The sequence below is a fragment of the Torulaspora globosa genome, chromosome 8, assembly GCF_014133895.1.
Source record: "Torulaspora globosa chromosome 8, complete sequence".
Taxonomy (NCBI): domain Eukaryota; kingdom Fungi; phylum Ascomycota; class Saccharomycetes; order Saccharomycetales; family Saccharomycetaceae; genus Torulaspora; species Torulaspora globosa.
This window is the reverse complement of record NC_050734.1, coordinates 553068-577363: the sequence shown is the minus strand read 5'-3', so window position 1 is coordinate 577363 and position 24296 is coordinate 553068. Positions and strand designations below refer to the sequence as shown.

Here is a 24296-nt window from a genome sequence, read left to right as displayed (position 1 = left end):
GGTGGCAGCAGCTCGGCTAGCGGCGAGCAGATGACTGATGGGTAGCTACGACCATGTGGCACACCAGGAGGGAGACTTGATCTTTTTTGTGCCGCCATTATTCTTACATAGTCGGTACTATAGAGGGGAGGTCGTTCGATTGCTGATCGGAGATCTTTGGCAATGCATTGAGAAGTCGAGGAATGTATGTGTCGAGTACTATCAATATAACGCCTCGTGTCTGTTTTGGAAGAATCATCCGATCCGGAGACTCTGTGTTTTGGGTACTGTGATGGGGTTTAAGTGGAAATGGATCGATGGGGAAGACTACGTGTTCCTGTTCGTAGATGATTTCACGTCGAGGCCGGACGATCAGAGCAAGTTTTTGGCTTGTAGGTGCCGCAAGGACCTGTTATTGAGTTATTGCCTCTCCATAGAGCAGCTAACGGGCAAGAGACTGCGTCTGTCTGGCAAAATTGATGTTCACAGTGGAGAATTGTCGGTAGATGATATTGAGATGTGTTATGACTTGATGGCTGAGATCGAACATTGGGAGCTCTGCTTGATGCAGCGTAGAGATTTAAACCGTCCCTGGGAATTAAGCAGGCAGATATGTGAGAACACTCTTACACAGGATAGCTGGGGACAGGTTGGTGGGAATGAGGATATTACTGCTTTTGCGACACCTCTCAAACCGAGAAATAAACAAGATTTCGTCGAAGCGCTCTTGATAGAGGACTATAAGCAGGAGCTCGAGATAGTGAGCCCGTACCGCGATGCCTCACAACGAGAGGATGAAACATCGGACGTTTGCCTGAACCCGAAGCGTTTGAATTTTGTCATCGAAAGTTCCGTACCGCAAACTAGTGAACCTTCGCTGCTGAAGCCAGAAAGCTCTCAGGGCAACCCCGAAAGAAATCGCACCGATAAGAGTATTTTTACATGCAGCGAATCAGAGGCGAGAGTGCAGGTATTGAAGTATCTTTTGAGTCGTCCAGACCGGGCTATACCAGTAGTGGAGCTATATCAGGCCTCCCAGATCAATGACATTGTTAGTGACATTAGTACCATCATATTCAACAGGCAAAACTTAGTCCTTGTCAAACCGTTCGAACTACTGAAATCAGAGACGTTTTTCGAGATCATCCGCAAGCTGGTCGCATCTGGCCTCGTAAAATACAGCAGTCAGAATGTGATAGACTCTACGCCGCTGAAGAGCTTGTATAAGTATTTCACGGATCGCTTGCAGGGCCTGCTAAAGCTGCAGTTATATTCTGGGGTTGTTGAAATTCGTCAAATTCGTGAAAAGCCGTCGCTTCTTGGTGTGTCACACAAGGCTATCCTAGAAGTTCTAAAAGAAGCCTTGAGAGTTTTAGTCAACAAGAATCCAGATGCCATTGCCGGGTGGTGGATTGAGACGAAAGAAAAAGAGTCAATACATATTCATTTGGAATATTCCCAGTGATTCGGCAATAAAATGAGATTGAAGAGCAGATTACTGAGCTAAACGGCCCGTCGGACTGTTGAAGGCCTTCTCACCATGGCACTTACTTGCCTCGTTCTTCACGATCTCGAAATTTTTAGCCCGTCGCTGGACATCGGCAAGTTCATCTCATCGCTTAAAGAGAACTACTACCTGAAGACGCGGTGGACGACTTGATCAAGGTGAACTTAGTTATGTCTTTATTTCAAGTCGATGGTTGGGATCTCAAGACTGACAAAGTCGCCTTTTTCGATGCCAATGCTGCAAAAACTGAGGAAAAGAAGAAAAATAAAAAAGCCAAGAAGGATAAGCTGAAAAAGGATCGGCAAAGTAGGAAAAGCCAAGTCATCAATCAGGAAATCGATGAGCCCAGTGACAGCGAGCTTGATGGCCAGGCATTAAGTGTTAATGACTCGCGGCCCAGAACTGCAGAAAGCAAAAACATAAAGGAAAAGAGTAAGGGAAATAAGCGTCTATCAGATAACCAAATTCAATCCACTGTGCCAGAGAAAAAGCAGAATGTATCACAATCAGTGGGAAGCTCGAAAAAATCATTGACGCCTTTGCAACAAAAGATGATGGCTAAGTTGACGGGGTCTAGATTTCGCTGGATTAACGAACAGCTTTATACTATTAGCTCCGATAAGGCTTTAGAAATGTTGCAAAATCAACCCCAGCTATTTGACGAATACCATGAGGGGTTCCGTTCTCAAGTTACCTCTTGGCCAGAAAACCCAGTCAATGTGTTTGTGGAACAAATCCAACAGAGGGCAAAAAAACCTGTCAATGCACCAGGCGGGCTCCCAGGGTTGCAAGATTCGAAGAAAATTGTGATTGCAGATATGGGATGTGGGGAAGCTCAGCTAGCTTTGGAGGTTAATAATTTCTTCAAGAAATTTAACAAGAATGCGAAGAAACACAAACAGCGAACGCACGAGGTCCATAGCTTCGATCTGAAGAAAGCTAACGAAAGAATCACTGTCGCAGACATAAGAAATGTTCCTCTTCCTGATAATTCTTGTACAATCGTCATCTTTTGTCTCGCCCTGATGGGCACCAACTTTCTGGATTTCATTAAGGAGGCCTACAGGATTTTGGCACCTCGCGGAGAACTTTGGATCGCAGAGATCAAGTCCAGGTTCGCGGATGAGACGGGAGATGAATTTGTCAATGCACTCAAACTCATGGGCTTCTTCCATAAGAAAACCGATAACGAAAACAAGATGTTTGCCAGATTTGAATTTTTCAAGCCACCGCAGGATATCATTGAGGAGAGGAAGGCAAAGCTCGAGAGAAGACACAAATTTATCGAAGTTGAAACCGAGAAAGAGCAATTAGAAAACAAAAGAGTTAAAGTGTCAGAAGGGAAATGGCTTCTAAAGCCTTGCATTTACAAGAGGAGATAGTCGTTTGTCTAGACGTGGTATATAATATTGTACAATACTCTTGGGTTACTAATCATGAACGGCCTTGAAAGAAAGATTGGACAGCAGTGACTCTAGATAAATTTTGCAAACCTGGGATGGCCGGCATTTGAAACCAACTTTCCACTGTAGAGGTTCCATTCGGATCCCACTTATCACAGGTCCTGAATCCGTAAGCATTCCAGCCCGTTAAGGCCATTCCAACGGCCACAAGCAGGAAGTAAAAGATTTTCAAGCGTAAGACGCAGAGCAGCGCAAACACCGTCCATATTGCAGGCGTCAGATACATTGACCACCAGAATAATTTGGCGTCTATAGGATTTATTGGCGGACCTGGCGGATACTGCTTGTACGACTCGAATCTGAACGTCTGTGCATTCTCCGTTGTGGGATCATACCACCAGCGCAATTGAACCAACTTTCGACCGCTAATGTTCTTTGTAAAATAAAAGTCACCAGTGAGTAGCAGGACAACTACTATGAACTGAGCTGTAAAATTCAGGAATAATGAGCCCACCATATAGAAAATGACAGGGGCTGCTTTAGCCCCCAAATGAAAGGAAAGCATCAAAGGGTGGCTTGACTTCAGAATTGTCTCATAAAAAGTGCGAGCATGCTCCATGATTACGATAAATTGCCCTCAGTCTAGCGCAAGCAGGGTTCTTTATGTGCTTCGACACTGTAATGAAGTTTATATTTTCTGATAGCCCGCGTTAACCGAATATGACCAGACGCTGGAGCAAGCCCTGGTAGGAAGTTGGCTTAATGAAGATCATACTTAGATTTAACTTTTAATTGGATATAACAGCTAATTTCATGTGGAATGACCAGTAAGAGGGTATTCAACTTTTGTAAAAATTAAAAAGACTCCGATGCGGGGAGTCGAACCCCGGTCCCCACGGTGAAAGCGTGATGTGATAGCCGTTACACTACATCGGATCGTTTTTTGTGATTTAGAAATTTTAGAGAAGGATATTGAATCCATCGATTAAGCAACAACTACTCTCTGAACCATCGAGAAGAGTAGAGTATAGATTGACTACAACTTTTCAAGATGTCATCAATTGCTATGTCCATTTGTAGGTAACCGAGGCTGTCGTTATTGGCTACACATGTGACGAACTGTAGAGTCAAAAGCTCTCGCCTGCAGAAGTGCTCGATGGATGCGGACACATCAGTTAGATATACGATTAAAGTTTATTATTTGTTGTTTATGTATTTGCGTCAGATATATCAGGTTTAAGATTTGAAGTATGGTTTTAAATCCCATCATGCGGGTAAAGTTCACAAGAATAGATGTGTAAACCGGACACTTTCTTGATGAACAACCATTTCATTTCTCTTGAACTCATTGAGTTCAACTTTGATGGCCTGAATAAAGCCCCCTTTCTCCAGCTGCATCATGCGACGACGATTTTTGATGAATCTTTTGTCGCTTCTTTGGTAATCGTACTGGGACCATGTGTCGTTAACATAGATTTCATCCGCAAATCTCAGCCGTTTTTCTCCTAAGACTGCCTTGCCGTCGCCTTTATGGAGGGTTTCATCCAGATGAACAACTTTCCAGTCCTGGTACAGCCTCTTAATCAGATAATGAGCGGAATCAGCCTCACCATAAACCGGATGGTAAAACGATCTCGCCAATTCTTTATCTGGCAGCTTGGGTCTTCTGGCCGACCTTGGGGGCAGATTTGCATGGTCTGCTTTGGACGAATCTTCGATAAAGGTGCCCAGTCTTGAGAATTCCGAGATCAACTCGTAGTCAATGTTTGATTCCGCTTCTTTGAAAGTCTGCTTACGTCTAGCGTCTACCGCACCGATTACTGAAGAGGAATCGGAATGTGGCGGTCTGTTTAGTTTTTGGCGCAGTTCAATTTGCTTCTGCTGGTAGGACGGACGACCCATGTCAGCTTTCAAGAGTAAGCTGTCGAAGACGAGATCTGTATCCATCAGGATGTCGTCACAGTCTTCGTCATTCTCATCGTCCACTGTAGAGAGATGAACATCTACATTCTCTGTCGATCTCCCAGCTGCTTGAACTTTGTCGTAACTTTCAGCCTTAGCTTGCGAAGCTTCCAGTTTTGGCCTTGAGGGTACGGACCTTCCATCTGACCGCGGTGAGCTCACCGGGGAGCCAGAAATATCCGCATCCACTCGTCTACGTTTTTTCCTTCTCGTCAAGTTCAGAGGTGACAATTGAGACAACGAAACTAATGAAGTTGAGGACGAAGAAGCAGAAGAAGATGGACTGCGACTGCCACTGGAGGATAAAGAAAAGATTTTCTTAAAGAACGCTCCCAGCTTTGTTCCAGATTCAGGCTGCCTTTTAAGCAATAAATCCTTCTCTTTTTGACACTCCTTTTTGACATCCTTCTTAGCTTCCAATTTCTCGTTATAGGGCGCTGAGATCAGCACAACTGAAGGGCTTTCTTCGCCATTTGATTTTGAGCAGGTAGAGGCCAAACTATTCGATTTTTCGGCACCTGGCAGAAGAGGACGCTTGGCATCGCCAGAAGCTGCCAATTTTGCAACTAAAATAAACTGCGACTTTTCGACTGCCGCCAAGGGTAGCGCAGTGTTGCTACTGTGAGCACTGGGATCGCTACTGAGGTTAGTGCTGCCGCTACTGGAGTGGTCTCGCATGCTATTGCAACTGCTGTCGCTACTCCCAGACCCCACGGGCGATGTAGAGGACGATGGGATCGCAGCCAAGGGCTTCTGATATCTCACTGGTTTCAATGGCAGCGAATTCATAGATTGCGATCGACTCAGCGACTGCGGCACCGCTCCGCCCGCGCTACTCAACGTCGTAGAGCTACTGGACCTAGGCACATTGTTGCCTAGTCTGCTTCTTGGGGTAAAACTTTCGCCGTTCGGGAACTGGAACGGATCCTTCATTTGCTTCCGCTGCAATTGATACGGCGTTAGCACATAATTAGGCTGACGTCTTTCGGGGATTGACTTAAGCAAGCTCTTCTGTTCCAGGCTGTAGCAGCTGTTGGATCTGCTCTGCGACCTGTAGAGACCGCTTGATAGACACTGATCCATTCCAGCACGGTTAGAGGCCTGCAGAGAGGGCTGACTGCGATTCCTGCTCGTCCAAGGCTGTGTCTGACGAGTCATTCGTGAGCCGACCATCGCTGGTGACCCCTCAGGAACGTTGGAGGCGTATAGCTGTTTCTTCCTCCTACTGCCAAGTCCTGTCGTCGCAGGAATCTCATATAAATCCGATGTAGAGTTCGATCTAGGTATTATCCTTCGATTGCGGCCGAACGCCGCCGCGGAATTGCTGGTATTCGTGCTACTTCCAGAGTAAACACTCGAGTTGTCCTTGCAATTACCGGAGACGGTAGAATACATCAATTGTCTTTTGTTAAGCGAGTGAAAGTTTCAAAGTCGGTATTAGGGTTTTTCAAATGGTCTTGAATTTCATCAAAGAGGGAATCGACCGCACAAACAGCTATTCAACAGTTCAATGGCTACTTCTCGATCTTCTGCCAGCCAAGCAGCTCACCATCAGCCTTCTATGTTGTACCTAGCCACTTTAACTTGAAACTCTAACCTAAGTTGACTTTCGTTCCCTCCTTGTAAGGTGCCATTCTAAAAATAAAGAAAATTTTCTCTCGAGAATGCTAAGAGATTTCTAAGTGAGATGTGTTGATGCTTGATAAGTAGTTTTATATAGCGTAGCTGAGCTCTGTGGCCATCAGTCGGCGTAGCTGGTAGTTTGGTATGTGTTGCCGGACTTCTTCTTGTTTAGCGTTGCAGTTTCCTGTAGCAGAGTGCTTTCCGTGTCTTCGTCAGCAACACTGAGCGAGAGCGTGTAGGCAGGGACTAATCGTGCCTCCAAGCGTTTGTAGGATCTGTGTAGAGCTGCAATACCGGTGATTGAGCCGATTCTCTTGGAGGCCCGGTGGAACAGGCTGTTTTCCTTGCGGTAGGCCTTGGCGCATGTGAGTCTGATGAGCATGATGATACCACCGACTGCCAGGCCTCCGAATGGTGCTGCAACGAAGGCGCCGAAGGTACCCCAGTCGTCAACGTAGAGGCCGTTGGAGATTAGTAGCAACCGTGCGCCTTCCTTGCCAGAATCGTAGTAATCGGTGCCGAAGATCCAGACAGCGACGATGCCACCGAGGCCGCCCCCCACGACTTCCCAGCCCGTCCAGTACCCGTCGAGCTTGTTCAGCAGGCCAAGTACCAGCACGGGAACGACGCTGCTGGACAGCAGGTCGACGACCAGGTAGATGTTTAGGACGTCCTCGGCGAACAGGCCTACGATGACCACGGGGACCATGACGGCGACGGCGATGCCACGGACGTACAGGGTGGGGATGCTGTTTCGGAACACGTCGTTGGAGATCGAGGACACGAGAGCGCTTTGCAGCGAGTCCAGAGTGCAGGTGGATAGAACCGCCACGAAGACCAGAGCGAATCCCATGACCCAGGAGGGCAGCTGGGCGAGCAAGATGAAGAAGGCGGAGGCCGAGTTTTCGTGGTCCGCCCGCTCGATGAGACCAGCCCAAACGGCGATGAACCCAGTGACCCCGACGGCGGTCACAAAGGTCACCAGAATGAAGCACGCGATCGAGCAACCGATCAGCAGGTCCTTATTTGACCTGGACGCAAACGTTCTGAGCCAGAAGCCACTCATGAAGAAGTCGTTTGTGAAGATCGCAAGCGTCAGTATGTAAACCAGCTGCCAGCCCAGCTTGTTAGCCTTCAGCAGCCCGGACGGCCCGATCTTGGAAGTGTCGATCTCGACATACTTGCCCATAGCGCACGCAACGATGATCAGCAGCACAAAGACAACGCTGACCTGCACCGTGTCGGTCAGAAACGAGATGTCGAATCCTCCGATGCTGGTGTAGATCGTGGTCACCACACACTCCACGATGATCACCGGCAGCGCCTTGATCCCCGCGATGGTCTCCACAGCAAACTTCAAAGATGCAATCTCGCTCACCATAAACAGAAACACGGTCAGAATCGTACACGCCCCCAGATACCAACCCGTGAGCAGTCCGAACCGGTGAAACACCCACTCCGTCAGCACAAACCCGTTCGGAGTCCTCTTCCGGATCATAGGCCCGAGCAACGCAAACACAAACATAGGCAACCCGCTAGCAAGCGCATAAACCAGCAACCCGTGCAACCCGTCGATATTCGCCATCTGCGGATACGCAGACAGCACACCACACCCCAAACCTGACGCAACGAAATTGAAAGCAAGAGGCACCGCCTTCTGAGTCCCATTAGCGTTCAGAAACTTCTTACTATCATGTCTCCAATAAGCCAACACCGACGATCCGATCAGCATCACTGCGTAGGTCGGCCATATAATACCATGACTCGCATCAAATGACAAACTACCCATCCTTCCTTGCTTCCCGGCCTGAGTACCAGTTCCCTAACCAACTTCTCCAGACTTCCTTCCTCTAAATATCCATCTCAGGGTCCTCTCTGCCCACTTTCATGCATTACGTTCTAAGCTTTCTCATGTAATTTTTCACTTCCTGCGTAGCTTTCTGTTCAGCTAGCAAGCTCACTCTTCAGCCTCGATGAACGAGACCACCAAAGAGAAACTTGTCGCCACCTTCGCTGTCCACCATCAGTTCATTTTTAGCTATACTATCTTACACATTTCATTCATCCGCCGGCGAGTCCTGTGCGGATTCCTGCTCTTGAGCTTCGCCACACACGTTTTCCCGTAGGAAGTCGAACTTTTCATCGTTAAGGATAGTCTCTTTCATGACCTCTCCACTGATCCTCTTGCAGCCGATCTGTCTGGCGACCTCGCTGCTTCTCTTGACGAGCAGAGCGATGAAGAACTCGAGAGAACGGCCGGCGATGACGGGCGTCGCCTGTGACACTTTGCCTATGTCTTCGTCAGTCTGCATTATCTTTTTCACTTTTGCTGGGGGAAAGTGGGTCTTGATCTTGTCGAACACCTCCTGGAGCTCGGTGAGAGACACTGTAGCGGGCTCTGGGGCCGAGGCTGGTTCTTCCTTCAGGACTGCGTCGTCCATCTCGTTACCTGATGTGCTATCTCGCCGATGAGGGCTTCTTGGCGTGTGGAGCGTAATAAGCATCGATTTGCTTTCTCGCCTTATGCTGCAGTGAGCGAGACACCGCAGCTGAGAATGTGCTATGGGAGGCTGATTCTGCTATAGAGAGTAAACTACAGAGGTTTCTACAGACACTGGTAGCTGTATTATACGATTAGGTATCTGATGGGGATGTGAACCAGCTTGATGGCGTATCCGATGATGCCGACGGCGACGAAGCCGATTCCGACGGCTCTCACGATCTTGGTGTACTCCTTCACGTCTGGTTTCTTGCACTTGGACAGGAATTGGCGGCCGTCCTTAACAAACTCCATGGGAGCATCTGCCAGCTTCTCGATCTGGCTGCCGGCCTCTTTCTTCTCGTTTCCCTTAGCCATTGTTCAGATAACGGTTATGAAGCACGACTTGGTCCGAATGCAAGTGGATGAGAATGCAACTGGGGTCTTCTCTTCGCGATTCTGGGCGGATGTTCCACCTCTTGTGTTCTTGACAGGCGTAGCTGTCGTGTTTGCAAGTCATGGCCGCTGCGAGCCGGGTAAAATCTCGGTATTATATCGTGCTACAAACAATGGGCTACAAAGCACTAGAAACCGTGCCATTCCTCGGCGTCCTCGCCGTCGCTGTCGTCGTCGTCGTGTGATGCTTCTGGCTCGGGCTCGTTTGCGGCCGCTGCCACGCCCCATTGCGCTAATCTGGGATCGACGAGGAGCTCGCTCTTGATCTTGTTTCTCAAAACCTTGCTGTTGTTGACGTCTGCGTTTATTTCTCTGAAGATTTCCAGGAACTGCACCAGAGGGGTTTCTTCGATAAGATTGGCCACATCCGATCCTGGGATTTCGTCTTCCTGTTCGTCGAGGTCGCTCTTTACCACTCTCTCCCATTCATCGAGTATTATGTCCATGATATGCAGGGGAACGCCGTTGTACACCTTGGCACTTGCGCTCAGTGGCAGCCATTTCAGCACCCGTTCAATGTACGTGTCGACCAAGCGCTCGTCCCACTGGCGCGCCTTCAGATATTTCAGTTGGTTGAACAGTACCCTTCTGACCAACATGAGATACTTGTCTATGCGATAGCGGTCGATGTTGAACCACTCCATGCAGATTATCTTCCAGAACGCCCTGCTGAACTTTATGAACGCCCCGTCGTTCAAGGATAGCTGTTCCGACGCTGTTTTGTTGTCGCGCTGATCAAAGTAGATCATATGCAGCTCACTCAGCTCGTTGGCGAGGCGCTGCTGCGGTCTGGGACGATCGCTGAACCACATGGCAAAGTACAGACCCTTCCACAGTTTGTTGAACTGCATCTGCGTCGCATCTTTGAATTGTTTTGTGTTGAGGTATTTTTGTAACGTCTCTAGGGCGTTCTCTCTGACTTTCCGGTTATTCGAAGCTAGCTGCTTCACGAAGGCATTGGTATCCATCGTCGATGATCCTGGTCCGCCAGTACTATGGACCATCTGTAGTTTTTCGACCAGAAGTTGTAAACTTTCAAGCGATGAGCTTGTAATTTTTCACATCGCACATGACGACGGCTTTTCAACAAAGGCCTTTTATCCATACAATTCCTTCAAATCCTGCTTGGTCTTGGCTGATTGAGCGGTTCCACTCGACTTTCTTGCTTCCAGGTCGGTGATCTTGCCGACTCTTGGCGGCTGCTTGCTCTGTTCCTGTCTCAACATGCGCTCGTACTTGGTGGGATTTGCGATCAGCACATGCTTCACCTTGGCATCGCTTTCTATTTCGTCTCTAATCCCTTCCCTCCTGGCGTGGGCACGCGTAAACCGGTTCAGCTCGTCCAGCGCCTTGCCTTCGCCAGTCAGGTGCCTTCGGAACATCTTGGACTCTTCGTCGACTGAGCCGAGACTCTCGGTCTTGTACAACCGTGACTTGGGATCGTACTTGATCTCTTCGGCGTTCAGATCGTTCAAATACGCAGCCCGATCCTCCCTCAGCCTCACAGAAGCCCGCTGCAGTTTGGTGTTCCCGAACTCTTCCGCCCTTAGGATTCCGCCAGTGTCCTTGTACAACCCTAGCTTCGTCAGCTCCACTTCCTCATCCGTATCCCACCAGTCTTCGTCTGCCTGCGTCGCAGTCTGTCGCCTATTTTCCCACTTCTTCAACACTTCGTCATATTCCTTACCCGTATAGCCGAACCATCTATCCTTTCTAGCGTCCCAATCAGACGAGCCAGCTGCCTCCTTCCGCACGGAGATGACCGCTCCAGTATCGCCATCCAGCCTAGGAACTTTCCTCGCCCTCTCCAAGCAGTCTCTCCTGCTATGCCCCAGAGAACCACAGTTCCCACACCTGTTGCCGCCACGCTTCGACGTTCGAACCACCTGTACCTTTTCAAACTCATCCCTAATACCAAGTCCCAGCTTTGGCTCCGAGTTATTATCTATATCCAACGCACCGCCCTTCTTCAACTGTCTGTGGTGAACCAAGTAGTCATCCTTGCCCGTCAACCGTTCATCTTTCTTAGTGTCTTGGTAGAACCACGGTTGGTTCTTTATATATCTTGGAATGTGTACATTTTCAGACGTGGAATCCTTACCCATGGCTAGATACCCACTCTCGAACTCGTCATAACCAGCCTTTAAAGAGCTCCATCTTTCTCTATAGGACTAAACCAAGGCTTATGCGATGAGATTCAAAAAAAAACAAACCTTCCCCGCCAGGACTCGAACCTGGAGTCTTCTGGTTCGTAGCCAGACGCCGTAACCATTGGGCCACGAGGAATAGGGAATTTTTGCGTATTTGATTTCGGAAAACACCAAACAGACTGAAAAAAGCGCGCCTCAGTAAACCGTGGCGTCAAGAATCAGGAACTTGCCGGCGTTGCTTGAAATGCAAGCTTTAAAGCTTGTCAGTTGAGCATGTTCGGGTAAAGAATCATGCAACCAGGGCCCGCCCGCATTTTGCATACATATCAGGAACGGCAGTTCATTACCATTTTTGGTTAATCCAACTGATGACAGAAATTGAGCAGCCCTTTTAGATAATTAAGATTGGTCGTCGAATAAATTAATATTGCCAATTCTTAGAGCATTGTTTGTATTCGGTGAATCAGAAGACAGAAGTCATCTTCAATTCTAGAATAAAAATTTGTCAACGTGTAAGGGTTGATCAGCAGTACTACAAATTGGACACAGCCAGAACATCCTTTTCGATTACCTAGTGTTCATCACAGGGAGGAAGTGTTCCATTGGGATGAAATTCGGAACAAAAATTTTGAATAAATCTGTTCCTGAATGGAAGCTTCATAATATTGATTACGAAAAGCTGAAGAAAGCTATCAAGCGGGCGACCGTGACGAGTGCTGACGGGAACGATAGGGAAAACTTGGAGAATTGTACGCAATTGTTTAAGGAACAATTTGGTAGTATTAATGTGTTTACTTCGCTTAAAGTGAAAGAGATTTCTTCTAGGTTGGTTGCCATCGAAGCGTCTATCATCAATTTCAAGAAGCGGTTCTCTGATGCGGAGGATAACAGAAAATTACGCAGCAGACAGATCAAGCTGATCTCTACACATTTGGATAATTGTAGCAGCGAGTTGCAACGATTATCAAGGTATCTCATTCTTCAGAAGATTGCGGTGGGCAAGTTGTTCAAGAAGCTCATCAAGCACTATCCGGGCGGCGCTCAGCAGGCTAGAGCGTACATTCAGGAAATCCGGGAGTTGCCTGAGTTGGTCGACGGGTATGGTGGCATCTCGTTCACGAAGGTGGATCTGGATCCTTATCTTCTGGAGGTGTCTCTGATCGTTAACGTACTGCACCATCTGCGGCTCGGCTTGTCCGAGGCTGTGGCGACGTCGGCGAAGGGAAATATAGACTCATCTTTGGCGTTCGATACGCAATTTTGCGGTCGGTTTGCCAGCTTACAGAAATTTCTGATTTCTGCGGAGAATCTTGAGGAGTTTAAGTTCATGATTCTGCACCATGGGTTCCATGTGGTTGCTGACGAGATCATCTCGACTTCGAGAAGCATTAGGGAGGCCAGCGGAAGCTTGAACACGATGGAAACGCGATCTATCAGGTCTGCTAGGTCGTTCAAGGCTTTACAACAGGTGGTCACGTGCCAGCAGCCGGCAAACCTCAGCGGGTCTCCAGCCTCTATGCTGCAGGAGCAAGAGATTCATGTCGGGAAGCCAGTGTCCTCTGGCACCTTATTTCATTCGACAAGTCCACGTTTGTGTCTTTCCATATTGGACTCCAAGGATAAACCTTCACTTCTTGAGGATGACACGATCAATCAACATCCGAACCTCGTGATGATCTCAGGCAATGGCGAAAACCATTGCGTAGTGATGTGTCATGTTGGCGGGTTGAGGGATCATTTGGAGACTGCAGATCTCTCATACAGAGAAGTAGCGCAAATTTGGGACGGTGAAACCATAGATCTAGAATCCCAAGAGATGCAAGAGCGCCCGCCTATGGCTAAATTGGCCATAGAATGGATACAATCTCGTCGTTTGAAACCTGTAGAACCAAAGATTTATTTCAAGCGAGTAAGATTTATCTGTAACGAGGATGACAAAACTTATCTGATAGCTTTGGATGAAGAGATTACTATTGACAATTTGGGCACACTACCGCATGCATTTGTCGAAATAAGAAAATTACCTGCACCTCTTGCCTCGGATGACTTCGATGACAAGTTGGTGGATCTATGTGAAGCCCTTATTGAAAATAAGACCCAAGCGTATCCACTGTCTTCTAACATGACTCTTTGGAGGCTTTGCTTTGAGCTTCGTCACTCTAAAGAGTTACAAGCGGACTTATTCGATACAATACTGAAGGAAGAATTCGATTTGGAGGATGAGAGCCCGACCAGCGAGGACTTCTTCCTTCTGGGCAAAAGTTCCACACTCCAAAAGTGCTCTGACAAATTCAGATCCAATTTCGAATCTGAAGACATGAATAAAAGACGCAGTACCATACATGTCACACCAAAAGAGCAGCAAAGTATCGAAAAGCCAAGGGTAAGGTACTGGAATGAGTTTGACGATGATCCTGAGTTTTATAATGACAATGGATTTTACATCGATGGAACTCACGGTTCAGCGGACGGCGAGGGAGTGAACCCAAATTCTGGCTGTGGCTTCATCCTTTTCAACAAGCAATTTATCGAAAATACGTATCGGTTGTGCCAGAGAGTAAGTGGATGGTTTGATCTGAGGGATACAAAATTGGTGCCGGTGGATGCCAGCAGGTATGGATCCATAGGTGAATCCACTAGTAGTGCTTCCGCTAACTCCATTAATGACGTTGAAGCTTATCTTGCTGAAGAAGATGATGAATCTGGTCAAGTTTACGAATACAAACACGATCAAGTGATCACTTTCATGTACTTATCTTCTCTACTCGCAGCATGTGTCACCTCCGGAATCTCATTTGGGATTGTATTAGGATTATTCCACAAGAAGGAAACCGACGACGACCTGGAAGTAGCTGATTTCCTAATAAGCATGATTTCCTTATCATTGATCATATCTTTGGTGCTTATATGCAGCAGCCTTCTGCTGCTTTTCAGCAGATACAGGTTGGCACCCGCTTGGCATTACATCAGCTGTTTTGTACTGTTCCTGTTGGTAATTCTCACCGTGTGCTACGGGTTTATCGAAGTATTCTTTTAATATGCATTTGTATATAGATGGTCATTTGTTTTTGATATTCACAAACTCATATCATAAGACTGCCCCATCCTGCTCCATCTTATCATCCTGCCATTGGCACCAGTGTATCCTGCTTTTTTTTTTTGGAATTAGTTGAGGACAATCTTGATAGAATGCATTATTACACCAACTAAACATTAAGTTGCTAAACATCATACCTTGTAGATAGAGTTTTCATAGCCCACTCCGTAGCTCTCTATGTACCTCACTCCTTGCTTTCTCATTATATTAGGAAAGAGAGGACATCACAAAGTCGTAACTGCTGCTGCTATGGTCTTCAAGAATCGGTCAAAGAAATTTCGACGCACCTGAACATGACTCTATAGGCTGGACAGCAGGATGACACAACTGTTGGTTGGTACCTCTACTAGCCTAGCTTGAATGAGCTTCTTCAACCTTTCATTCGTTTGCGACGCTTTTTCTCCTGCTCATGTTTCTTCAGCCACTCCTCCTCTCGTTTATCCTCTAATCTTGCCATCATACCTGCCTTTTCTTCCTCTTCGAGGATCTCCATTTCATTTGCCTCCATATCGTCGTCTTCATAATCATCAAACATCAAGTCAGAACGCCTCTTACCCCTATTAAACAACGCCCATATTTCATCACGGTCATATTGACCCTCGTCTCGGGATGATCCCCTGCCGTACGTCTCGCTTGTATCATCCTCAATGAAGTCATCCAAGTCGCTCTCATATTCTATCTCCTTTCTTTGTTGCCTCGATTGTCGCTTTCTTTGCTCCAGTTGTCGTCTAATCTTCTCGTTGGGCTGGGCAAGTCCTGCACCGACTGCTCGAACCCTGACCGCCTCAGGTTGCTTTTTCTGTGGCTCCGTGCCTCGCCTCTGTGGTCTTGAAGACGTCGCGGGCCTGCTGTTCCCGTCAATCCTTTTCTTGAAACTAATTTTTTTATCGTAATTTCGAGAAGGAAGTTGTCCTTTGGCTTTCTGATCTGCAGTGACCTCCGACTGCGACTTTCCCTCATCGCTTCCTGTCTTCTGTGCATTATTTTCCGCTTGTTGCATCAACTCCTCGAAGCTGAGCTTCTTGATCGGCTCGGATGTTCTTGGCATCGAGGGTACCCCGGGTGCAGCTGCGGACGCGCCTATCTTTTTCTTGAATCTGGTGCCTGCAGAATATCCGTCGTCGGTTTCCGTCTTCTTCCTGTGAACATTGGATTTGCTCTGGCTTCTCGCTTTTTTTGACAACTCACCACTTTTTAAAAGCTCCTGTCGCCTCAATTCTTTAAGTCTTTTCACAGCTGGGTCCTCTTCTCTGATATAATTCTTGGGTAATATCGAATATTCATCATTTTCTACCTTTCTGTCTGTTTTTGGTTTCTCTTTCGGAGCTGTCGCTGGTAATGATTTCCTTAAATTGGAGATCTTCGATAAAAAGCTCATCTCTTGGCCGCAGGCTACGACTTCTACAGCTATGTCCCTTCAGCTTGCCTTATAAAGACCTACTTTTAGAGGATTAACAGTACCGTACATCAAAATCTTAAAGAGTTGGTTGGTAAATCGTTTTTCACGAACGTTCTTAGTATATATAGAGCCGAAGACAATGAGATTAAAATCTCTCTTCATCCCATTAAATCTCTCTTTAGCCCATAGTTCGGGCGTTTGTATCTTCTAGATGTAACGTAGACTCATCTCAAGCCTAGCTATTCCGCTTCTTAAAGTTGTTAATCTGACATCGCAACATGGCCAGTAGCTGCCGTTTATTGGCGTGAAGAAACTTGAAGTCAATTGCCGCGTGGTGCTGTGACAGTTTATCTAATGGTATCATTCGTAGAAACGAAATGCAAATACAGTACAGGAGTGAGCAATATCGCTGCATGGGAAAACCATGCCTTTATAAATAAGTTATGCCAGGCTAGAAAAGTGCATTAAACACTGGCGCTGTCCAAGAAGAAAAAGTTTCCTGAAGCCTTCTGTTCCTTGTCCAATTGGGAGTCCAATTTGTTGATTCTTGGTCTGAAAGACTGTGGATCTCTTCTGAAGGTAACATTTAAGTTCTTCAAAAATCTGTTGCATCCAGTTAGTAGAGGCTCTGGACTGCCAGAATGAGCATCCTTGGAAGGAACACCATCGAACACGATGACCTTGTCGGCCAGATAAGTTGCCATGATGAAATCATGCTCGACAATGAAGGCGGTCTTCTTGTTGTGTAAAATGAATCTTCTGATAACCTTGGAACATATGATACGCTGCTCAGAATCCAGGTACGCGGAAGGCTCGTCAATTAGGTAGATATCAGCAGGGACACCCAAAGACAGGACAATAGCAAGCCTTTGCAATTCACCACCAGACAAATGCTGAACCTCTTGATCGATGATGTCGTCGATCCTCAGAGGTTTAACAACATCTGTTTGAAATTGTGGGTTGAGGAACTGACCTCTTATCTTCTTGAAGAACAATTGTCTAACGGTACCAGGGAATTTAGGAGCGATCTTCTGTGGTTTCATAGACACGTTCAACTTGGGAACCTTTTGACCATCGTCAGCGGCAATAACACCAGCCAACAATTTGATCAGGGTGGTCTTACCAGTACCGTTTTCACCCATCATGACAAGGATTTCGGAATCGGAGAACTCACCTTTCTCGACATTCAAGACGAAATCACCTTGAGTACGTTTCATAGCTGGGTAAGAAAACTCTCTGGTAGAATCGTCCCTTAAGTCATCGTTGGCGTCTGACATCCTGAATTGCAGTGCCTCGGTTCTGAATCTCAAATTCTCAGCTGGAATATGACCATCAAGGAAAATGTTGATACCTTCTCTGACAGAGGTTGGAAGAGTGACAACACCGTAAGCGGATGGGACACCATAAAGAATACAAACAAAGTCCGAGAGATAATCCAGCACGGATAAATCATGTTCGACAGAAATCACGTATTTCGTAGGATCCAACAAGGATCTGATGATCTGTGCCGCGTGCAAACGTTGCTTGACATCCAAATAGGACGACGGTTCATCGAACATGTAGACATCTGCATCTTGAATACAGGACATCGCAATTGCAAATCTCTGCAACTCACCACCAGACAAATTGGCGATCTCTCTGTTCATCACATTCTGCAGATCCAGAACCTTAATGTAGTAATCCACGAGGTCCTGTGGCTTCTCCATTCTTAATTTCAGTATCTCGCCAACCTTTTGAATTGGACCCTTGATGGCACGGGGAATGTTATCGACGTATTGTGGTTTGATGACAGCCTTGATATTATCTTCCAGCATCTTAGTGAAGTAATTCTGCAATTCCGACCCACGGAAATATTTGATAATCTCCTGCCACTCAGGTGGATCGTCGAAGCGACCCAAGTTGGGCTTTTGCTTACCGGCAAGAATCTTAAGAGCGGTAGACTTACCAATACCGTTAGTACCGACTAAACCCAGCACTTGACCAGGTCTAGGAGTAGGCAGTCTGTGCAGCTTGAAACTATTAGCCGAGTAACGATGTGTCACATGAGAGTTTAGATTGGTGGGTAAGTTAATAATAGTGATAGCATCAAATGGACATGCCTTGACACAGATACCACAACCGATACACAGGACTTCAGAGATAAAGGCAATTTTCGAAGTTGGCGTCACCTCAATACATAGTTTACCAGTCTTAACAACAGGACATGAACGCTTACATTCCTGACGACACTTCTTAGGCTTACATTTGTCCGCGTTAACAACGGCGAGACGTGTGTTTTTATCACTCATCTTCAACTGCTTCTCTCAGTCTCCACAGGAACAAAATCCAGGTCTAAAGAGAGCTTCTAGACTTCCAACTTCTCGAGCAGACTGTACGCTAGATGCAAGTTATTAGAGAATTGATGAGCTGAGCAAAATTTTTCAGTCTATTATGAAATCAAAGGACGGGTAACAGAGGAAGCTACTATATAAAGGCCGCCTTTCTCGCGGCAGCCAGCAAAATTTCTTTCCCTCTTGCCGCCACTTGGTGGAAAAATAGGGAGTGCAGCAGTGAAATCGTGAGCGGCCTGATGGGTGCGATTTGAGTGGAACGATGTTAGCTGGCATTGTGTGCAGTCATTGAGGCTTGAATTATTAGTTGTGTGCCTTCTAAGGAGCTGTTCTGGTGGCTTGTTCGTCATTTCGGAGGCGTTCGGTATTCCAGTTTCATCTTTCAGACTCTGACTTTTCCAATACTAATAAGCGCGCCTGTGGCAGGCTGGGCGGCGCGTTCCCCTCAAGAAGAGCAAACATGTGTTTGCTATTGGGATATGTGCAGCGTTTTGGAAACCGTCAATTAGTGCGTTCGAGCTGTGTTTGGTGATTCCAAACTCTACCAGTGCTTGTCATTATGCGAATGACAAAGGTGGCCAGATTTCTGTCACCGTTTCACGACCGGTACCCCAATGCTTGAACCGTGCGAGATTGCGTCCATTTTTCCAGCCTATCGCTGCAATAACTCAGATAGACACAAATTGCGTTGGAAGCTGGTTTGGTGTTCCGTTATGGTTGTCGCGAAGCACAACTGAAATCGAATTGCTCCTTGGCTGTCTGTTGGTCCATCTATGGTTTCTTCGCACTTTAGGAACTTTAATTGTGTTGACTGGCGCATCCCAAAGTGATAATTCAAGGACTGCAACGAGCAATGCGACATTGAGGGCCTTGAACAACTAAGAAAAATTGCACCAACCGCAGTCCGGCGACCAAACTTTGTTATGGTATTTCAAATCGATGTCAAGAATCAATATCACCTCCAGTATGAGTTCATGCTGGTTGATATGGTCTGCTATTCGTCGTCTGAATTAACTTAGTAGTTACCCTCCTCTCTTGTTTTTTTCCTCATTGTCCCGCCCCAGACAGTCTCGACACTTTCTTGGTTAAAATACTCACAGCCAGAACCGTTAATTATCGAGGTCATCGGTAGTTATCAAGTACAACCATTTTGGAGTCACAGTGCGAACGCGACTCGCCTTCTTGCTACGATTTACGCTCTTCCGCAGCTCCGTTGGTTGCTTGGGCATCTGAAGTGCACGATTCATAGGCGTTGAAGTTACCATCAAGAAAAATTGTCAACACGGTTTCAATATCAGCCTTCTAGCCGCCGGGAATCCCATTATCACTGCATCGGAAGTATCATCGTCTAAAGAGTAAGTTTGTTTTGTATTAAAGATGACCTCTTCCAAGGCGTTTTCCGACGAAGTTATGGAAAACCCTGAATTATATGGGCTTAGGCGTTCACATAGATCAACTGCGCAGAACCAAGCGAGCTATTATTCCAATGACTCAGATTCAGATGAGGACGTTGTGAGCTCAAGTAGAAGGAGGAGGAAAGCATACGACGAGGATGCTGAAATAGACGAAATAGAAGAAGATGAGGATGAGGATGAGTTTACCGCCGATGAAGGAGATAGCGACTTCCATGGTTCTCCGGTCAAGGGTAAAGTCGCAAGAGATAGGAAACGGCTGCCATTCGTAAAGAAGACGAAGCAAAAGGAGGAAAAGATACCCACGCGGTTTTCTTCTCGTAACAACAAGAATATCAACTATAACGTGGATTACTCAGATGATGATCTTCTGGAGTCGCCGGCTGAAGATGAGGAAGACTTGGAATCAGGAGCTGAAGATGCAGAGGAATACGAGTACGAATACTCTGCCACACCGCAACCAGAGGAGGATCATGGGGTAGATTTTGTAGTTACGCATAGGCTCAAAGAAGGCACGAACGAGGCAGTACTGAAAAGCGTTCCGTCACTTGATGACTGTAGGGAGAAATTCGAGTTTTTAATCAAGTGGAGTGATCAATCTCATCTGCATAACACTTGGGAATCGTACGAGTCGCTCAGCAATGTTCGGGGGACCAAAAGGGTTGATAACTATTGCAAGCAATTTATCATCGAGGACTTGCAAATACGGTTGGATCCTTATGTAACAGCAGAGGATCTTGAGGTTATGGACATGGATCGCGAAAGAAAGCTAGACGAGTTTAAGGAATTTCAGCAGCCGGAGAGAATTATAGATAGTTCACGGGTGACGCTGGAGGATGGCTCTTCGCAATTACAGTACTTGGTCAAATGGAGGCGGCTGAACTACGATGAAGCCACCTGGGAGAAAGCAACCGAGATCGCTGAGCTGGCGCCGGAGCAGGTTAAACATTACCAAGGTAGGGCAAACTCAAAGATATTGCCTCAGTACTCTAGCAGTTATACTTCCCAAAGGCCTAGATTTGAGAAGCTGAGTACGCAACCACCATTTATCAAGGGCGGAGAACTAAGAGATTTTCAATTGACTGGTATCAATTGGATGGCTTTCTTGTGGTCTAAGAACGATAACGGAATTCTAGCAGATGAAATGGGCCTAGGAAAAACAGTTCAAACTGTTGCATTCATAAGTTGGCTGGTATACGCACGTCGGCAAAATGGCCCGCATCTCATAGTCGTACCATTATCAACAATGCCTGCTTGGCAAGAAACTTTCGAAAAATGGGCACCAGATCTCGATTGTATTTGCTACATGGGAAATCAGAAGTCAAGGGAAACTATCAGAGAATATGAGTTTTATACCAATCCCCAGGCTAAGGGAAAGAAGAATACTAAGTTTAACGTTTTGATGACCACTTATGAGTATATTTTGAAAGATCGCAGTGAGTTAAGCAGCATTAAGTGGCAGTTTTTGGCTGTCGACGAGGCTCACAGGTTGAAGAACGCTGAATCTTCTCTTTATGAGTCTCTAAACAGCCTGAAAGTGTCGAATAGACTCTTGATTACAGGTACACCTCTTCAAAACAATATCAAGGAATTAGCAGCTCTGGTCAATTTCTTAATGCCTGGTAGGTTCACCATTGATCAAGAAATTGATTTTGAGAATCAGGATGATGAGCAAGAAGAATATATTCGTAATCTCCATGAGAGATTGCAGCCATTCATTTTAAGACGACTTAAGAAAGACGTGGAGACATCGCTGCCCGGTAAAACCGAAAGAATATTACGTGTCGAACTTTCAGACGTGCAGACGGAGTACTATAAAAACATCTTAACCAAAAACTACAGCGCCTTAGCTGCAGGAGCCAAAGGTGGTCACTTTTCTTTACTGAATGTTATGAGTGAGCTGAAGAAAGCTTCTAACCACCCATACCTATTCGACAACGCTGAGGAGAGGGTCTTGGAGAAGTTTGGTGATGGAAGCAGGTCTCGCGGGAATATATTGAGAGGTTTAATAATGTCTTCAGGTAAGATGGTTTTACTCGACCAGCTACTTACAAGGTTAAAAAAAGATGGCCACCGTGTATTAATTTTCTCACAGATGGTGCGAATCCTGGATATTTTGGGTGACTACCTGCAAATAAAAGGTCTTAATTTTCAACGGTTGGATGGTACTGTCCCCTCTACACAAAGAAGAATTTCCATTGATCATTTCAATGCGCCAGATTCAAATGATTTCGTGTTTTTGCTATCGACCAGAGCAGGTGGTCTGGGTATTAATCTTATGACGGCTGACACAGTTATCATCTTCGACTCTGATTGGAATCCACAAGCAGATCTACAGGCTATGGCCAGAGCCCATCGTATTGGTCAAAAAAACCATGTGATGGTCTATCGATTAGTCTCCAAGGATACAGTTGAGGAAGAAGTGCTAGAGAGAGCCCGTAAAAAGATGATTCTTGAATACGCCATCATATCTCTAGGTGTTACAGACGGTAAGAAATATACAAAGAAGAATGAACCTTCGGCTGGTGAGCTCTCAGAAATTCTTAAGTTTGGTGCTGGGAATATGTTTGCTGCTCGTGACAACCAGAAAAAGCTTGAGGACTTGAACTTAGATGACGTGCTAAACCATGCGGAAGATCATATAACTACACCAGAGCTTGGAAAGTCTCACCTCGGTGGTGAAGAGTTCCTCAAGCAATTCGAAGTTACCGATTACAAGGCTGATGTGGACTGGGATGATATTATACCGGAAGAAGAACTGAAGAAGCTACAAGATGAAGACCAAAAGAGGAAGGATGAGGAGTATGTCCAAGAGCAATTGCAGTTGATGAACAGGCGAAGCAATGCTCTGAAAAAAATCAAAGACAGCGTGAATGGCGATGGAGAAAGTCGATATTCAGACGACGATGAGGATACGAAATCCTCTCGGAAGCGCGCGAAGGCAAACAATTTGGATCTGATTGACGAGCGGGAAATTCGGGCCTTATACAAGGCCATTCTGAAGTATGGTGTTCTGACTGATCAATTTGAGACCATGATTGCCGACGGCTCCTTACCATTGAAATCCATCGAGAGATATGAAGAGGTTTATGCAGATCTAATAGCCAGTGCTAAGGAACACTTACAGAAGGAAGAAACCAAGAGGAATCAAATCTTCGAGTCATTGGAGAAAGAAGCTCAGGCTTACAAAGCCAAGCTGAAAAACGGATCAATCAAAGCCAACGATCAGCCCAAAGAAAACCCATTGACAAAGCTGGCGGCGAAGAGAAAGGAGAAGCGAGCCGTTCTTTTCGAGTACGAAAATGTGAAGAACTTGAACGCGGAATCGCTACTTAACAGAATTGAGGATTTAACACTGCTGAAAACTTACATCAACGAGAATTTCAAAGATGATCCATCCAAGTTCCAGTTCAACAGGCCGCTAAAAGCCGTGCAAAATTGGAACTGCGACTGGACTAAGGACAACGACGACAAGCTGATGGTAGGGATCTACAAGTACGGATACGGTTCTTGGGCACAGATAAGAGATGATCCATTCCTCGGGTTGACAAATAAGATATTCCTCAATGAGCCTCAGGCGGTGAGTTCCAATAAGGGCAAAAAAGCAGAGGAATCTCCTGCAGGAGAAAATGTATCAGAGAAACGTGGCAAAGGAATCGCAGGATCGTCAAAGAAAGTACCCGGTGCCATTCACCTTGGGCGGAGAGTCGACTATCTAATCTCTGTCTTAAGAGAAGAAATCAACGGCTCAACACCAGCAGCACACAGCCCCAGCGGAGCCAACACCCCAACGGTTGATTCTAGCTCTGAAAGACTGCCTACAGGACCTGCCAAGAAAAAACAAAGAAAGAACCCTGCCACGACCAGCAAGGCCGGATCTCCAGATCCGACCAAGTCGGAGACGAGCTCCAGCACATCTGCGAGACGAATGAAACCGCTCCCCAAGGGTCCTGCAGCCATGACCAATGGCAGACCACCGCCACAAGCCTCGAAACCACCTCACATCGCAAGGCCTCCGTCCAGTCCGACCTCCAACAAGCATGAAAAGGAGTACGACAGCATGGACGACGAAGAGTGCATGCACAGCATGGGTGACATGCGCGCCTCGCTGAAGAGACTCAGGCGCGGAGGCAAGGGTCTGGACCGTAAGGAGTGGGCTCGTATACTGAAGACTGAGCTCACTGCCATCGGCGACCACATCGAGAAGCAAAAGAGCTCCTCCCGCAAGACAGACGCTGCAAAGTTCAAGAAACATCTATGGTCATACACCGCGAATTTTTGGCCTGCTCAGGTCAAGAGTGCAAAACTCATGGCAATGTACGACAAGATTACGGGCTCAATCAACACATAAGGCTCTCCAGACCACCATATTACTGCCATCATACTCTAATACTGACGCTTTATCTTAGGCATGTAACACAACGTATAAAACGACCATATTGCCGTTTCTTTTCAGCGTCATCGCGGTGGTGAAAAATTTTTCTTAAACTTTTCCAATG

General features: G+C 46.5%; 13 protein-coding genes and 2 non-coding genes across 15 annotated transcripts; 4 read left to right on the top strand and 11 right to left on the bottom strand.

Annotated features, from left to right (window-relative positions):
- Window positions 1-37: 37 nt before the first annotated feature.
- STN1 (Stn1p) lies at window positions 38-1444 on the top strand (the record flags this gene model as incomplete). The annotated part of the gene is made up of 1 exon (XM_037285724.1): window positions 38-1444. One exon carries the CDS (start codon window positions 38-40, stop codon window positions 1442-1444), a length of 1407 nt encoding a protein of 468 aa, XP_037141620.1.
- A 212-nt stretch (window positions 1445-1656) lies between these two features.
- Window positions 1657-2868, top strand: RRP8 (25S rRNA (adenine645-N1)-methyltransferase; the record flags this gene model as incomplete). Its single annotated transcript, XM_037285723.1, has 1 exon — window positions 1657-2868. The coding sequence occupies one exon, from the start codon at window positions 1657-1659 to the stop codon at window positions 2866-2868; it is 1212 nt and encodes a 403-aa protein (XP_037141619.1).
- A 52-nt stretch (window positions 2869-2920) lies between these two features.
- TVP23 (Tvp23p) lies at window positions 2921-3508 on the bottom strand (the record flags this gene model as incomplete). The annotated part of the gene is made up of 1 exon (XM_037285722.1): window positions 2921-3508. The coding sequence occupies one exon, from the start codon at window positions 3506-3508 to the stop codon at window positions 2921-2923; it is 588 nt and encodes a 195-aa protein (XP_037141618.1).
- A 245-nt stretch (window positions 3509-3753) lies between these two features.
- Window positions 3754-3825, bottom strand: HG536_0Htrna9E. Its single transcript has one exon. It is a non-coding gene; the product is annotated as a tRNA-Glu (tRNA).
- A 345-nt stretch (window positions 3826-4170) lies between these two features.
- Window positions 4171-6246, bottom strand: AFR1 (Afr1p; the record flags this gene model as incomplete). Its single annotated transcript, XM_037285721.1, has 1 exon — window positions 4171-6246. One exon carries the CDS (start codon window positions 6244-6246, stop codon window positions 4171-4173), a length of 2076 nt encoding a protein of 691 aa, XP_037141617.1.
- Window positions 6247-6592: 346 nt separating this feature from the next.
- On the bottom strand, window positions 6593-8263 carry HG536_0H03170 (uncharacterized protein; the record flags this gene model as incomplete). The annotated part of the gene is made up of 1 exon (XM_037285720.1): window positions 6593-8263. The coding sequence occupies one exon, from the start codon at window positions 8261-8263 to the stop codon at window positions 6593-6595; it is 1671 nt and encodes a 556-aa protein (XP_037141616.1).
- A 268-nt stretch (window positions 8264-8531) lies between these two features.
- On the bottom strand, window positions 8532-8978 carry BUR6 (negative cofactor 2 transcription regulator complex subunit BUR6; the record flags this gene model as incomplete). The annotated part of the gene is made up of 1 exon (XM_037285719.1): window positions 8532-8978. The coding sequence occupies one exon, from the start codon at window positions 8976-8978 to the stop codon at window positions 8532-8534; it is 447 nt and encodes a 148-aa protein (XP_037141615.1).
- Window positions 8979-9100: 122 nt separating this feature from the next.
- SSS1 (translocon subunit SSS1) lies at window positions 9101-9331 on the bottom strand (the record flags this gene model as incomplete). Its single annotated transcript, XM_037285718.1, has 1 exon — window positions 9101-9331. One exon carries the CDS (start codon window positions 9329-9331, stop codon window positions 9101-9103), a length of 231 nt encoding a protein of 76 aa, XP_037141614.1.
- A 206-nt stretch (window positions 9332-9537) lies between these two features.
- On the bottom strand, window positions 9538-10413 carry RRP1 (Rrp1p; the record flags this gene model as incomplete). The annotated part of the gene is made up of 1 exon (XM_037285717.1): window positions 9538-10413. One exon carries the CDS (start codon window positions 10411-10413, stop codon window positions 9538-9540), a length of 876 nt encoding a protein of 291 aa, XP_037141613.1.
- Window positions 10414-10506: 93 nt separating this feature from the next.
- SLU7 (mRNA splicing protein SLU7) lies at window positions 10507-11514 on the bottom strand (the record flags this gene model as incomplete). The annotated part of the gene is made up of 1 exon (XM_037285716.1): window positions 10507-11514. One exon carries the CDS (start codon window positions 11512-11514, stop codon window positions 10507-10509), a length of 1008 nt encoding a protein of 335 aa, XP_037141612.1.
- A 108-nt stretch (window positions 11515-11622) lies between these two features.
- HG536_0Htrna11R lies at window positions 11623-11695 on the bottom strand. The gene has a single exon. It is a non-coding gene; the product is annotated as a tRNA-Arg (tRNA).
- Window positions 11696-12166: 471 nt separating this feature from the next.
- VTC5 (Vtc5p) lies at window positions 12167-14596 on the top strand (the record flags this gene model as incomplete). Its single annotated transcript, XM_037285715.1, has 1 exon — window positions 12167-14596. The coding sequence occupies one exon, from the start codon at window positions 12167-12169 to the stop codon at window positions 14594-14596; it is 2430 nt and encodes an 809-aa protein (XP_037141611.1).
- Window positions 14597-15026: 430 nt separating this feature from the next.
- SPT2 (Spt2p) lies at window positions 15027-16034 on the bottom strand (the record flags this gene model as incomplete). The annotated part of the gene is made up of 1 exon (XM_037285714.1): window positions 15027-16034. One exon carries the CDS (start codon window positions 16032-16034, stop codon window positions 15027-15029), a length of 1008 nt encoding a protein of 335 aa, XP_037141610.1.
- A 485-nt stretch (window positions 16035-16519) lies between these two features.
- RLI1 (Fe-S cluster-binding ribosome biosynthesis protein) lies at window positions 16520-18343 on the bottom strand (the record flags this gene model as incomplete). Its single annotated transcript, XM_037285713.1, has 1 exon — window positions 16520-18343. The coding sequence occupies one exon, from the start codon at window positions 18341-18343 to the stop codon at window positions 16520-16522; it is 1824 nt and encodes a 607-aa protein (XP_037141609.1).
- Window positions 18344-19762: 1419 nt separating this feature from the next.
- Window positions 19763-24148, top strand: CHD1 (chromatin-remodeling ATPase CHD1; the record flags this gene model as incomplete). Its single annotated transcript, XM_037285712.1, has 1 exon — window positions 19763-24148. The coding sequence occupies one exon, from the start codon at window positions 19763-19765 to the stop codon at window positions 24146-24148; it is 4386 nt and encodes a 1461-aa protein (XP_037141608.1).
- Between the last annotated feature and the right edge of the window lie 148 nt (window positions 24149-24296).